Here is a 13300-nt window from a genome sequence, read left to right as displayed (position 1 = left end):
CGCATCAACATGTCCAGAACACCTTTTGATCAATAATTATTAGCAAGATCTGGACACCCATAATAATCCCCGCATACCGACGAAGAACTTTATCGATTGGATCTTATGTCATCATTCCCTTTTCTTCACGATACTTTACAAAACCTAAGATGAGACTTTTACAGTATTCCCGTGATCAACACTTCGATCACAATACCTAGTTATCCTCATTATGAGTTTGTACTCTTTTCTCGTTATCGTATTCAGATGTCCCCGTGACTAACACCCTAGCCACTATGCTTAGCCAAGCAATGATGTACATCATAATACCGAGTAGGTCCAAAGTGTATCTCTCCATCACCAGAGTAGCAAATCCTAGCTTGACATATCAAATACCACAACATACTTTTGCGGTATAACCGAAATCTACCTTTATGATCACCCAGTTATGGAGTCACATCTAGCAACCCAAAGTTTTAACGCTTACTTGCGTCCTTAGACCATGAGAATAGTAAGGACGCAAGTAAGCGTTAAAACTTTGTACAAAAATACTGACAGCATATCTCGCTGTATTTCATAAGTTGGGTATATCCACCACCATTGTTCCTAACAATGCATTCTCATTATTACTGGTATCCTTGTTGCAGTAACAATACCCATGGTTAGGAAAACATAACCATTTACAATACATGAGCTAGTCTAGAGGCAGGACTATGAATCTATTTGATGTTTATCTTTTCACACATGCAAATAGGTTTCTCCCCGAATCTCAAATTCAAGAACCATCGCAATTACAACACATAAAAACAAACTTAGTTATGAACATGGAAATAGAATACTAACAACTTTATTATTGCATCTAGGTCATATTTCGAACAAGTTCCTCATCATAGATGGCTCTAATAGAGAGAGCATATAGGATAAAACATATCCCAGATGGCTGTCAACAAAATTTGTCTACCATGTGGAGTATCACAGATGGCTCCATTGCAGATGGTTATAGGGATCCTGTTTTTCAAAAATAAATCAAAATAAATTTAGTTTTACAAAAAAATATCAAATTTTGTTCCACAAATACATATACATGTTTTCTAAGTACGTATAAAGTTTCGTTAAATAATACGACTATCGGCGGACTGGACAAAAAAGACAAAAAGTTTGCCCAGATACAATAAAGTAAAAACCCATTTTAAACTATGTATTTGTCTTTTTTTGTGTACACCGCATATTCATATGAACATATATGTTCATGATCCTGATCAACCAAAAATGTTCATGAAATTTCCTACATATATACCAGACATATATGCTTATATGTGTACTTTTTTTCAGATTCTTTTAAGATGTCGAAAAATTCCGAGCTCCCTAGAGCCCAGCCACCGTATGCACTTTTCGTTTTCTAAGCTGTCTATTTTCTGTAGTGGTGTTAATAAATGGCGATGCTCTTTTTTAAGATCTTTACAACGCCACCTTGCGGACGAGCGTATATGACACTGAGAAATGAAACTGTAATTCACCCCGCAAAAAGAAAAACATGCTGTAATTCTTAGTTAACTTTTGAAAAATACTAGTCCCTACAAAGTTGTACCAAAACTGCGACAAGTAATATGGAGCAGAGAAATCGAGAAAAAGTAAAAACACTGGAGTATGAAACATTGTCCCGATCGCCTATGTATGAAGGTATCAGGCCTTCAATCTTCTGAAACAAGGTCCCGATCGCGGATGTACACAAACAAAATAGGACCAAATTATGCTTGGTATGCACGTACATAATTAGTAGTACAAGAACATTAACTGACAGCTTTAGGTTTTATTTATTTTTTGCAAGGGGACAGCCTTTATATAGGTTACAAAAAATAGACCGACTTGGCTTGGTCCAACGAAACGGGCAACATGGCAATAAACGCTGGTTCTTGTAATAAGTGCAGTTTATGATACGTCCAATAACTGAAACCCCCAGTTACAATCCTGAACCGTGATGAGGAGAAAGAATAAAGGGAAGCAAAAACAATCTCTGATACACATCTTGCCTAGAAAATCTCCAGCATGCATGATGGGTTCTGAAGAAACCCCAGTGACAATTACAACACCGATTAACTGGAGCTCTAAACATCATCGTTTAATTGCAGTCTTTGCTCCCCCAATTGGAGTCATCACCAAATTAAGAGGCCACCAACAAAACCGCCACACATCCTCCACAATATATACGTGCTTTTGCTCTGATAGAAGCATGGTTTCCAATCAAGAAACACAGCTGAGATCTACCAGCAGAGATGCACTTTCCCTTGGGAGAAGTAAAAATGGCTGAGATGGAAGAAGAAATAGAGGAAATGACTGCCCTTTCCCTTGGCAGTGGATCCACTAGCAACAGCAAGCACTCCAAATCTAAGCGAGGCACTGGCTCCAATTCCAATCCAAAACCGCCTGTCCAACTCAAGGCCTTGTTCCCAGATCAAGACAGCGATGATCACGGCGATGGTCATCCAAGGAAGAAGCTACGGCTTAGCGCTGAACAGGTGACGGTGCTCGAAGGTGTCTATGAAGAACATTGCAACCTTGACGCGGTAAGTTCATGTCAAAACATTGCCTGGCATTTTAAGGCATCAGAACTCCCATGCTCTTTCTTATCATAGAGAAGTTGAGGCCATGATTACAAAACAATTAGACTGTGAAGCAAGGGCTGGCGAAGAGGCTGGACATAAAACCACGCCAAGTCGAAGTCTGGTTTCAGAACAGAAGAGCCCGGTACTTGCACTCTCACGAGTCAGAATTGTCCATTGTGTTTATCACGGCATTTGTAGTATGGTTTTCTGATAGGTGATTATGTCCACATTTTAGGAGCAAGCAGAAGCAGACGGCAGAGGATTATGAGCATCTCAAGAGAAAGTCCGAAGGGCTAATCAAGGAGAACCAGAAGCTGAAGATGGAGCTGGAGCAACTGATGAGTATTTCTCAGCGTGACAATACTAAAAATGGCGTCAACTTAGTTACCGTGTGCTCATTGTGCGACAAAATCTTCAGAGATCACCACGGCCAAAAGAATTTGTAAAGCATATGGATAAAGATCAGTATTTTAACGTTTTAACAACTAGAATATCTCCAGGGTTTCTTAAGAAAAATACAATAGTGAAATGTAAATAATGGCCCGGGGTTAAACCTTGTCAGTATTTGGCAAGAATGCTTCAGTCTTTCGTTGAATGACTCCGAGTCTTGGGTTCTTTTCGAACCATCGAGTCTTTGTGTGATAAGCAACTTCTGAATGAAAATTAAGTTATGATGACTTAGTTCGGGTTTTTTAACCTTGTTAGGAGAGCCTCCTACTGCATATGTATTAAGCAATCATAAAAGTAACTTTACATATTTACATGGGGACCAACACCACACAGGGAGGAGGTGGGAGGGAGGAGAACTAAAGACTAAGCTAGTAGAAAATTAGTTGAGGTTTGCCACAAAAGCAGTAATAAACTGTCTCTTTTCCTCAGACACCCTATAACTAATGTTGGAGAAGTCCTTTACAAATCTATTTTTCCAGGAGGGGAATGTAGGGTGGATGCCTCGGATGTAATTGTTGTTGCGTTCTTTCCATAGACTCCAGGCCGCCACCAAAAAGATATACATGAACATTCTGTCCCCCCAAAGAGTTTTGCCACGCTCAACTAGTTGCAGCCTGTCGCCATTCGCCGGCCACTGAATGCCAAGGTGTTGCCAGCAGTTTTGACTGAAGCTACACTGGAACAGAAGATGCTCCACTATTTCTTCCACATGCATATCAAACAGCAAGCAATCTAGATTATCTGCGATGTTGTAATGTCTCCGTTTGAGCATGTTTCTAGTGTTTAGTTGTTACTCTACTTTAGAAAGGTATCCTAAATATAAGATGTTTTGGCAGTTCAATTTAAACTGCAAAAGACGTTTTGGAAGTTCAATTGAAACCACGAGAACGTCTTATATTTAGAAACGAAGATTTGAAACTATGATAACGTCTTATATTTAGAAACGGAGATTTAAAACTGTGAAAACATCTTATATTTAGAAACGGAGATGATGCATGATAATTAAATCAGTTTTGCTAAGTCTCAGCCGACTGAGACTTTGTTATGTCTCAATCAATACTATATTCCTTTGATCTAGCATGAAGATTCGTACTAAAATCTTCTTTTAAGTTTTTCTTCGAAGTCGATGAGACCTAAAACAGCAAGACAATCTTTAGGCACACGTAGCCTCAGACCCAAATACTCCGCAAGGAAGATGAGGCTCCTCAACGCACCATCGAGTCTGCTCACGCTCATGTTGCAGAAGGGGGGTAACGGTGCGAGCATCCGGCGTGCAAAGAAGCCAACCGGCCAACACAACCCGCATTCCATCCATCGCCACACTTGCCGGCTGTCCAAATCGACGTGGCAACCTGAGCTTCGACTACCCATTCGGCATCGGGCCTGGCTGCTTGGGCAAGTATACTCTATTTTTTCCTCCGAAAAAGGAAAATATGCTCTTTTTTTTTCAAATGGGTTCAAGTATACTCTAATCTGTATTGTGTGCTAAATGTTTTTTTTTTGGCGAATATATAGTACACCAAATGTTGGGTAGTTTACACTTTGTTCTTATTCTTTCGAATTGTAATGTTCCAGTCAACTTTACATCTTACAATAAAACTCTAATGTGTGTTACAGGTTCATTGTATTATCATTATAGTAGTGCTATGCGTACTATAAAATTCATCATTTGTCATCCGATGACTGCACGATTAGACTCAACATCACCTAAGTGATTTCATCCACCATCCATCAGACTCATTGCGGTACATCCATCGTAGGAAAACGGTCGTACGTTGGGAACAAGGGAAGAAGCATCCTCCGTGGCACTGGCAGAGCTTCATTTGGGTTGGGCCAAGGGAAGTCAATGCCCCCTTATACTTTTGTAGCTGATCAGTGATGATATTAGAGTATTTAAGTTATTAAGGTTAAAAATAATCTTCCTAAATTACAAAAAATGTGCGGCTTCTGATGCTGGCTCGTCCTTGTTTGTGCAAGCTTTGCCAGTGCTCAGTGGAAAAGAAAAACAAAGAAGCCAAAAACCAAAGCTGCTTAAAAAGTACTCTTTTGAAATCGTGAATAACCAAAAATGGAACTATGCTGATACGGAAGAGGGAAAAGCAAGAAGACAAATTCCTCACAACGGGACAAACTATAATCGATTTACCGTTCAAGGCTCGGCTACAAATTTTATGGTTGCAACCGAACTTGCCAGAATTTTGAAGGTTAGCCTAGCTCCGAATTGCAATCATTAAATCATTTGATTTCAACTACTATAAGTTTTGTGCATTTCAAGGTATGTTGAGAACCCAAGATAATCCCGCCGATTTGATTTCACAGCCTATTCTCAATTATTGGTTCCATTCATACAGCGCAAGAATAATAAACAAAACGTTAAATCCAGTAACTATTACCGCATGCTCTATAAGTTGATGGGAGATGTTTTCTCTCTAAGTTTCACAAGTCAAATGGCAAAAAACATGGATGTTAATCATCTATGGTTGAACATCACAAGGTATAGTATCAATCATCGCTGCCTGAATCTATATCAGAGCTTGCCCTTTGATGTGCTGCTCCATTTGCAACCTTACCCTTTCCCTTCTTCTTTTCTTCTTCCTCGTCCTCACTGTACTCGCTCTCGTAATCGTCGTACTCCTCTTCTTCCTCCTCCTCTTCCTCCTCAATGCCATCCTCTGCCACTGGCCCTTCTTCAGGCACATAGGTTCTTGTTCCCGCGCGGCTGCGCTTCAGAACCTTCAGCTTAAAGCTAGTCTTGCTGTCACAGCCTATCCATGCGTCGCACAAGCAGAAGGACGTCAGGTTGTGGTTGCCCTCTGATGGGGCTTGGAACTTGCCCATCACCAGCCTACTGCCTTTCTTCACTCTGTCAACCGCCTCCCTAACTGCAATTCCTATTTCCTTTGGGCTTGCTCCCAATGCTTCCTGGGTATCTTGTATAGCTTTTGACGCTGCAGTTATGGCGGTAGCCTCGTCCATGAAGCTGATTTTCTGGGATAACCAAACTTCGTTTGACGCGGTGTCCGCTAGAAGCAGCCAGAAGTTCTCTTCCCTGTGGAACGGATAGAAAGGAGCATGGGGAAGGGCGGCAGTTAGCCCGCTGCGACGCTGAAGTGAGACCCAAGCATACATTGTCACAACATCACCCTCTTGTATGCCCTCTTCTCCTTCAGTTTCACATTTAATATCCACCTCAACAGTAGGAATCATCTCCAGTACAAGCTCTACATCCCGAGCTTCTTCTTCTGAAAGTCCAGCTACCTGTGTCAGCAGTGTGGCACGTTCCACCTCCGACATATCGCAAAGTTCTTGGAATGCCCTAATTTTCTGCGGTTAAAAATAGAATAAGATGTTACTCTCCGAAGGATAAAGCATTTCTCTGAAGGACAGGCTACTGATTTAGCCAAAATAAAAGTTCACTCTGCTTTTCGTACGAAAACTTTAAGGTTAAGGAAATACCTTGCGGGCAATTTTTTTGACAGTTGCTTCAGTAAAATGTGGCAGCTGCAAGAAAGGTGCTATTCCTTCTGAATTACCTCCACCAGCTTTTCGAGCACTGAGAGGGACAGCCTAAGATATGTATCCAAGTCAAATTTGATTCAACTATTTCCATTGCCATCAATGGTGACAAACAAGCTTATGGAAGAAAATGTAACTACAGAAGCCAAAAGCTAAGATCAAAACATGTGAAAGTACAGATGAACTACAACCCAATTTTGCCAACAGATGCAGATGAATGCAATGGTAATGGACTGAGACAAGTAAACAGAATGTGCAACAAACACATGCAGTGTCCCTAAGACCAGAAGGTGTCTCATTGTCCACATTGCCATGGTAAACTACCACATCATGGTGAGTTAGCTACATCCAATGATCCAGCTCCAAAGTAGGCGTTCTGGCCAGATTTAGAGAGGAAAATTTTACTCCTGTGTACAGTGTGGCAAGATAGTCCATGCTGGAACATTTCTAGGGTTTCAGTGTTGTGGATAAGTGTGCCGAGGCATCCGCGCAAATTAGGAAAGAGATGTGCAACTTCTTAAACACAAAAAAATTTGAAGCTATGGAACGATATATAGACGAGGAGAATGAAGCTTTAGTTCAAAGACGATCTGTCATCTACACAAGATGATTTGAGGCCTATGCTTTGCTAACAGTTACCGTGTTATGCAACTTGTGGTGCATCTATATTACAGCTAGCTGTTAAATCTCCTAATCGGCTGCCATATATTACATATTTATGTGTCTAATAAGGCGTCGCATCGCCTTACGCTTTAAGCACTTAAAAGGTGAGATGTGCTACAGCACCTCACATCACATCACCTTACCGCCTTAAAAACATTGCATGGATCTACTATGCTCAAAACATAAACTGCCTTGCTGCAACTTAACACTTGCAGTATAACTGGAGATATCTAATCACCCTTCCCAAGTTGCGGTCAAATGAAAAACTGAACAAGTATACCAAACTGACAAAATTCATTCCGAATTTAGTGAACCATATGATTCGGCCTTTTAACATCAACTTAATGACACGAACCACTAAATGGATGGTGGCAGATCTTATAACAAGTACTGCAACATCTAAATGTTGGGATGGACAATTAAACTGATGGGTTAGAAGATAAGTTTAGAAGTGAAACAGACCAGATGAATCTAGAAAAATCTAAGATAAACACAAATTATAGTCTACGCCAGAAAAGTTTAATGTGGAACAATATATATCGACATATACAAATCACCAGAACATGAAGTTATTCACCACAAGTTAGCTGAAGTAGAGGCACATGGAGAGATTCAAAATACCTGAATTATACTTTGAGACAGCTCAACTACACCAATTGCAGGCCTGAGCCATCCAAAACCGTTGGGACTCCTCGGTAGAAGTGCAATCTGCGAACCAATAAGTATATTAATTTATGAGGCATCAAATACTAAGAAGAAAAAAAGGTACACTGAAGCAAAAGCGAAGAAAAAGAATTATAAGAACAGAGTGCAACAAAGAAATAGCAATGTAAACTCAATTAGACATGTGATGCATCATGCATTTCGATCTCAAGACTAATGACTGGTTCATACTTAAATGTCTCGACACCACAAGATTAATACTAATAGGCATGACATTGCCTCACACAGAAAATCAAGCGAAAGTATTATTTGCATAAACCAGACACTAAACATCCCTGCCATAATGCACATCTGTGAGGCAGGGGCACCTGTTTATATACAGCTACAACCATGAGACAAAATACGGAACCACACTTATGTGTTAGTTAATACAGTAGTACGTATTTTCTACAGAGCTAGTCAATAAAAAAATATAAACCATCACAGCTCCACATTTGAAACTTCAACAAGATCTGTCAATTAATCATCCTACGTCATACGTGGGAGTCATATCGTGCCAATGTAACCAGACGGGCAAACCCACCCTTACGGTTTATTAAAGGTGTTAACTATGACCACCATATAATCAAAACCAAGTTACAGAGAACTAAATGTACATAAATCATACCATGCATGTGTCATATAAATGGTGTATTACTTTTAGTACCTTTCGATATTTCATGGATAAATTATTAGGATTAAATTGCCACAATTTATTAATCATGCTCTGTGTAAGTTCGAATGGCTCACTAGTAATGATAGCCATCCTAAACATCAGCTATTGGTACAGCAGTTAATTGTAGCAACGCGAAACGCACATCAACTGACCTAAAGCTACCATAATTAAACACAGCAAGATCGCACAGCATAAACAAAAGACAGTTGATATGCATTTGTGTCTGTCATAACTTGTAACAGCTTTTACTCATAGGTCATAGTATGGGGAGATGGGGAGAGGAGACAGCATGTGCGAGTTCACAATTAATGTAGACAAGCCGGTGCGAGTTCACAATTAACGTGACGTTGCTGCTCCTCTGGACGGCGTATGGCAGCGGGTGGCTGCGCGGGCGTGGGGTGACGGCGGCTTTGATCGCTTCAGCGTGGATCCTGTAGTCCAGTGAGGAAACTGGGGCGGCAGGGCGTGCGCAGATCCGGCGTCCTTTGTGCAGATCTGGCCTCTTGCGGGTTGGCACACACTCCATGGCAGGAAGTGATGCAGCTTGTGCCTTGCATGGTGGTGCTTGGTGGTTGACTATATGCCGTGGATGAAGGGTGGTGAGACGACGGTCGGTGGCGGCATGTTGTTTGTGACGCATGGCTACCCGTGCTTTGATGGATGGCGGGGCTTGATGCAATGACGTTGGGTATGGTGAGCTCCAAGTGAAAGCCTGGCACCAACCCGATCAATGTTGATGGCAGACTCGGACGGTGTTCGCCTCCTTGGAAGGTGTCGTTGTGGAGCCCCTTCACCTCCCTCGTCATGTGGATCTTGAGTTCTCCGGCCAAGAACCGGAGAGGCGTCGTACCCGTCGCCGCACACCCCCCCCCCCCCAGGTGTCGCCTTGCCGGCTTTGTCCTCTATCAAGCGCCAAAGGCTTGTGTTGTCCTGCAGTTCTGTCGTTGGCTAGGCAGGTGTGCGGCCTCAAGTCCGTTGCGGAAGCCAAAGCAGCGGCCTCCAGGGAGCGCCTTTGTGTTGCTGGGTGTCGGTTTTGGTCACTTGGGTGGTGGGGCCATTGGCTTGTCTAGTGCACGGCCTCGGGGCAGGTGTGGAAGCCCGATCGGCAGCTCTAGAGAGCACCTTTGTGTTGCAGGGTGTGAGTCTCGTCACTTGGGTGGTAGAGTTGTCGGCTCATCTGGGACGCGCCCTCAAGGATGGTGAGTGTGTTGCTGAGGTTTGTAAGCCGGAGCACTGCTCCAGGCCACGTGGTCGGTTGGATTACAAAGTTGTCGGCCCGCTTGGGCGCAGTCTCAGGGCTTGTGTGTGTGAAGTTAAGTTGCATCGATTTCAGGCCAGTTTTCCTTATTAGGCGGCCAATTCTCTTCTTCTATATTTAAAGGCAGAACTCCTGCCAGATGCTCAAAAAAAAACAATTAACAAAGAAAGAAATTCAAAGAGAGAAATCCAATCTTGTACCTTAACTAGTTCTTCCAAAAGACGAGGCGCAAGTTCAAGCATGTGCCTGTAATCTTTTACTAGCGCTGGTGTCAAAGCAAATGACTCTCGAGTAAGATGAGCCTGAATCAAGAGTTCCATCTGAAAAATACAAGCATCAAGGATTTGTCAAATCACAAATATCATTTGGTATCACAGCATGCACCAACAAAAGACCAACCTTTACAAGTGATGGATGCTGCTTCCAGAACTTGGCTTGCTCTGTTCTAATATTCTTCAAATCTAGATTTAACTCACTTCTAACTGCTACAAACAATTTCTGCAGGGGCTCATCATCACTGCGTCGTACTGGCATCTCCATATACTCTGCAGCCTTGATGAAGACATCCATGACTTTGCTGGAACATGCAACCAATAGTTCCATTGATCAAATGTGGTAAAATTGAAGAACCCATAATTCATAATAGAAGATTGTAAACCGACGAGGAAGTTTGCAGGCATTTACTTCACTAGTTATATAGGTTGCTTAAACAAGAGATCTTTTAGGCTACTAATATTGATCAGCGAAAGTAGGTTTCGTTATTATTTATTTAAACAGGGTTTTCTCGGATATAAATCTTATCATCCAAAATTAAAGGCAATGAGTTATAAATTTACTGTGGTGTTACAATATGAGTTTTGGAACCATATTATGCCCAACTAGTAATCAGACAGGTAAAAAAACATCATGATCACTGAATCAGATCAAAATTCTGATCATTTTGAAGCTAGGATGACAAATGATAATGTGAACTTTAGCATGATCTTTGACACTGTCCCAATGCTTATGGCACTGTTAGCCGCACATTTGACATTGACAGGAGTGCTTCACTTTAACAAAAAAAATTGCAATGTCTCATGTCTAGTTATTTGAAAGGAAGGAGTATTTTCACTTCAGCTGCTAAATCTTCTCTAATGAACATGCCATATCATGAAGCCAATCAGCAAATATTAAAAAAAAAGGAAAAACAAATGCCCAAATATCAAAATTAGATGTTTGTATTTTCATACCTTGGAGCTAGAGATGGCTTCATAAAGTAATAATAAGTGGACAGAGTTTGATGCATGACATAATTTCCAGTATACTTTGATGACCTTGATAAATAAATAACTGCTATCATCAAGGGGAAGAGTATGCAAAGCCCCACAATTCCTAGAAGCATTATCCCACCAGATGCACCATCCATATTCAGCAAGAACTTGGGCAAAGCGATGCCCATTTGGAACCCCTAATGCACATATATACCAGAATATTCATGTTAGCTTCAGATATTATAGGAAGGGATTAGCTTTCCACTAATCCACTGAGTGTTACAAATAACTAATGTTCATGTTACCTGGCGCCCATCTGGATGACCATACTTCTCATAATTTTCACGAGATATAGGATCAGTTAACGCCTGATACGCCTTGGAGATAGATTCAACAAAATACGTATGGGCCTCTGGGGAAAATGAAGAGCAAAAAATTAACACAACTAGACTTCTACATATCAAACAATCAACTGTAAAAGAAGTGCGAAACACATTTTACCAGGATCGGGATTTTTATCAGGATGGTACTGAATAGAGAGTCTCCTGTATGATTTCTTGATTTCAGATTCTGATGCCCCTGGTTCAAGTCCAAGAATGCTGTATGGCTCAAATACTTGGACCTAGGAAACAAAATCATATAAAATCAATTATTGGGATCTTGCCCTGGTGAAATTTCAGGGAAAAAATCCTTCACACTTCAAGTGCAGCATTATTTATGCACATAGTATCCAAAATTAACTAGCATAATTACGATTGAGACAAAGATGAACAATCGGGACTTCGCAAAAAATGCTTCTAGGAAATAAACCTGCCTATGCTTGGATACAAAAACAAACTAAGTCCTGAAATCTAAAAATACCGAACTTCGCAACAAGGTTTCTGCATATGTGATTGTTTGACAATGTTCAGGAGAGTGAAACATTAGTGAGGCTTCAGAAGAATAAAGGGGAACTAAATCAGCGCAAAGATATGCTACCCTTTCTAGTATATCCCAACAAACTTGCTGGGCATGCTGCTACTAAAAAGAAAACGGTGACTTTGCTGCATCAAGGAACTGACAAAACATGAACATTGTGGTGACTGCTCTGGTAGGATAAAGCTGAACGTCAACTGAGTTGTACTTTTGGTTATCAGTTTATTTCAGTATAGTCATCTACCAATCAAGACTATTCTAGGTGAAGGAGCAGAGAAAAGGTCACATGAGTAAGTATTAAATCCTTCCGTATCTACTAGTTCACAGCAGAGAAGAATTTGAGTTAACTGCTTGAACAAAAGAAAAATTGACAACATATACCAGGCAAAAGTTACCATACCTCGCGGCTGCTGAGTTTGATGTAGTAAATCAGGAAGATCACAACGATCCAGAGAAGCAAAATGGTAAGGTTGCTCCACGTCGAGAAGTTGGATATCTGCACGACAAGAATCAGAACACGATCATAGAGGAGTTAGCACGCACTAGAATTCTACTGCTAGCCTCACGCAGAACAAACAGCCGCAACCCGCCCACCTTCTTGTAGATCGACTTCCGGTACTTTCCGGAGCGGTGGCACCCGGAGCAGCGGCAGTGGATGGTCTTGGCCTTCTTCGTCGCCGCGTGGCACAGCCGCGTGATCGTGTACGGCACCAGGGGCAGCGCGATCATGGTCAGGATGAATATCAGGAAGAGCGAGCTGTTCTCCTCCGCCGCCGCCATGGCTGCTGCTGCTGCCTCCCTTACTCAACTCACGACTGCGACGGAAAGAAAAAACCACGGAGTCAGCGTGCGTTATTAGAGCGCGGCGTCGTGTGGCGGCCGGGGGCCGGCGGCGACGGCTCACCTTGGCCGGGGCGAGCGGGCCGTGCTCCGAAGATCTGGATATCGGAGAAGCGGATCTGGTCGCCAGGCGAGGAGGGGCGAGATCGGGGAGGAAGGCGGTCGAGATAGGTTTTGCGGGGCCAGATGCGGCGGGGCCTCGCAACAGGACACGGAGCGAGATGTCAGTGTGAGACAAAAAGGGTAAGTAACTGGTTTTGACTTGTGACCAGATACGGCCCGGAGCGCGGATGGTAAGCGAGGCCAGGCCTTCGAGCTGTGGGCCGGCCCACCACGGTGGTTTCTTGGCACCAGTTTTTATTTTATTTTTTGAGATCATGAGTAATTTCTCCTATATAAAAGGCGCTAGCCTACCCGCCATTCTGAGCGATCTTCGTCGGCCGTTCCT

At 42.2% G+C, this 13300-nt stretch overlaps 1 protein-coding gene across 1 annotated transcript; it reads right to left on the bottom strand.

Annotated features, from left to right (window-relative positions):
- Positions 1–5355: 5355 nt before the first annotated feature.
- LOC123045211 (dnaJ protein ERDJ2) lies at positions 5356–13094 on the bottom strand. The gene is made up of 11 exons (XM_044468174.1): positions 12917–13094; positions 12607–12827; positions 12413–12508; positions 11599–11719; positions 11403–11509; positions 11077–11294; positions 10247–10424; positions 10048–10167; positions 7833–7919; positions 6489–6599; positions 5356–6356 (listed from the first exon to the last, which is right to left on the bottom strand). The coding sequence occupies exons 2-11, from the start codon at positions 12790–12792 to the stop codon at positions 5535–5537; spliced, it is 2046 nt and encodes a 681-aa protein (XP_044324109.1). The 5' UTR covers positions 12793–12827; positions 12917–13094; the 3' UTR covers positions 5356–5534.
- Positions 13095–13300: the final 206 nt, after the last annotated feature.

Source organism: Triticum aestivum, chromosome 2B, assembly GCF_018294505.1.
Source record: "Triticum aestivum cultivar Chinese Spring chromosome 2B, IWGSC CS RefSeq v2.1, whole genome shotgun sequence".
NCBI classification, from domain to species: domain Eukaryota; kingdom Viridiplantae; phylum Streptophyta; class Magnoliopsida; order Poales; family Poaceae; genus Triticum; species Triticum aestivum.
This window is presented reverse-complemented; position numbering and strand designations above follow the sequence as displayed.

Bases quoted from the DNA above. Each gene is read 5' to 3' on its own strand.
- LOC123045211 (XM_044468174.1), bottom strand. From the start codon at position 12,792: ATGGCGGCGGCGGAGGAGAACAGCTCGCTCTTCCTGATATTCATCCTG. The intron at 10,425-11,076 runs GTATGAAAATAC...TGCATGTTCCAG, and splicing joins AAGCCATCTCTAGCTCCAAG to CAAAGTCATGGATGTCTTCA. The intron at 7,920-10,047 runs GTACAAGATTGG...ATTGGTTCGCAG, and splicing joins TTTTGGAAGAACTAGTTAAG to ATTGCACTTCTACCGAGGAG.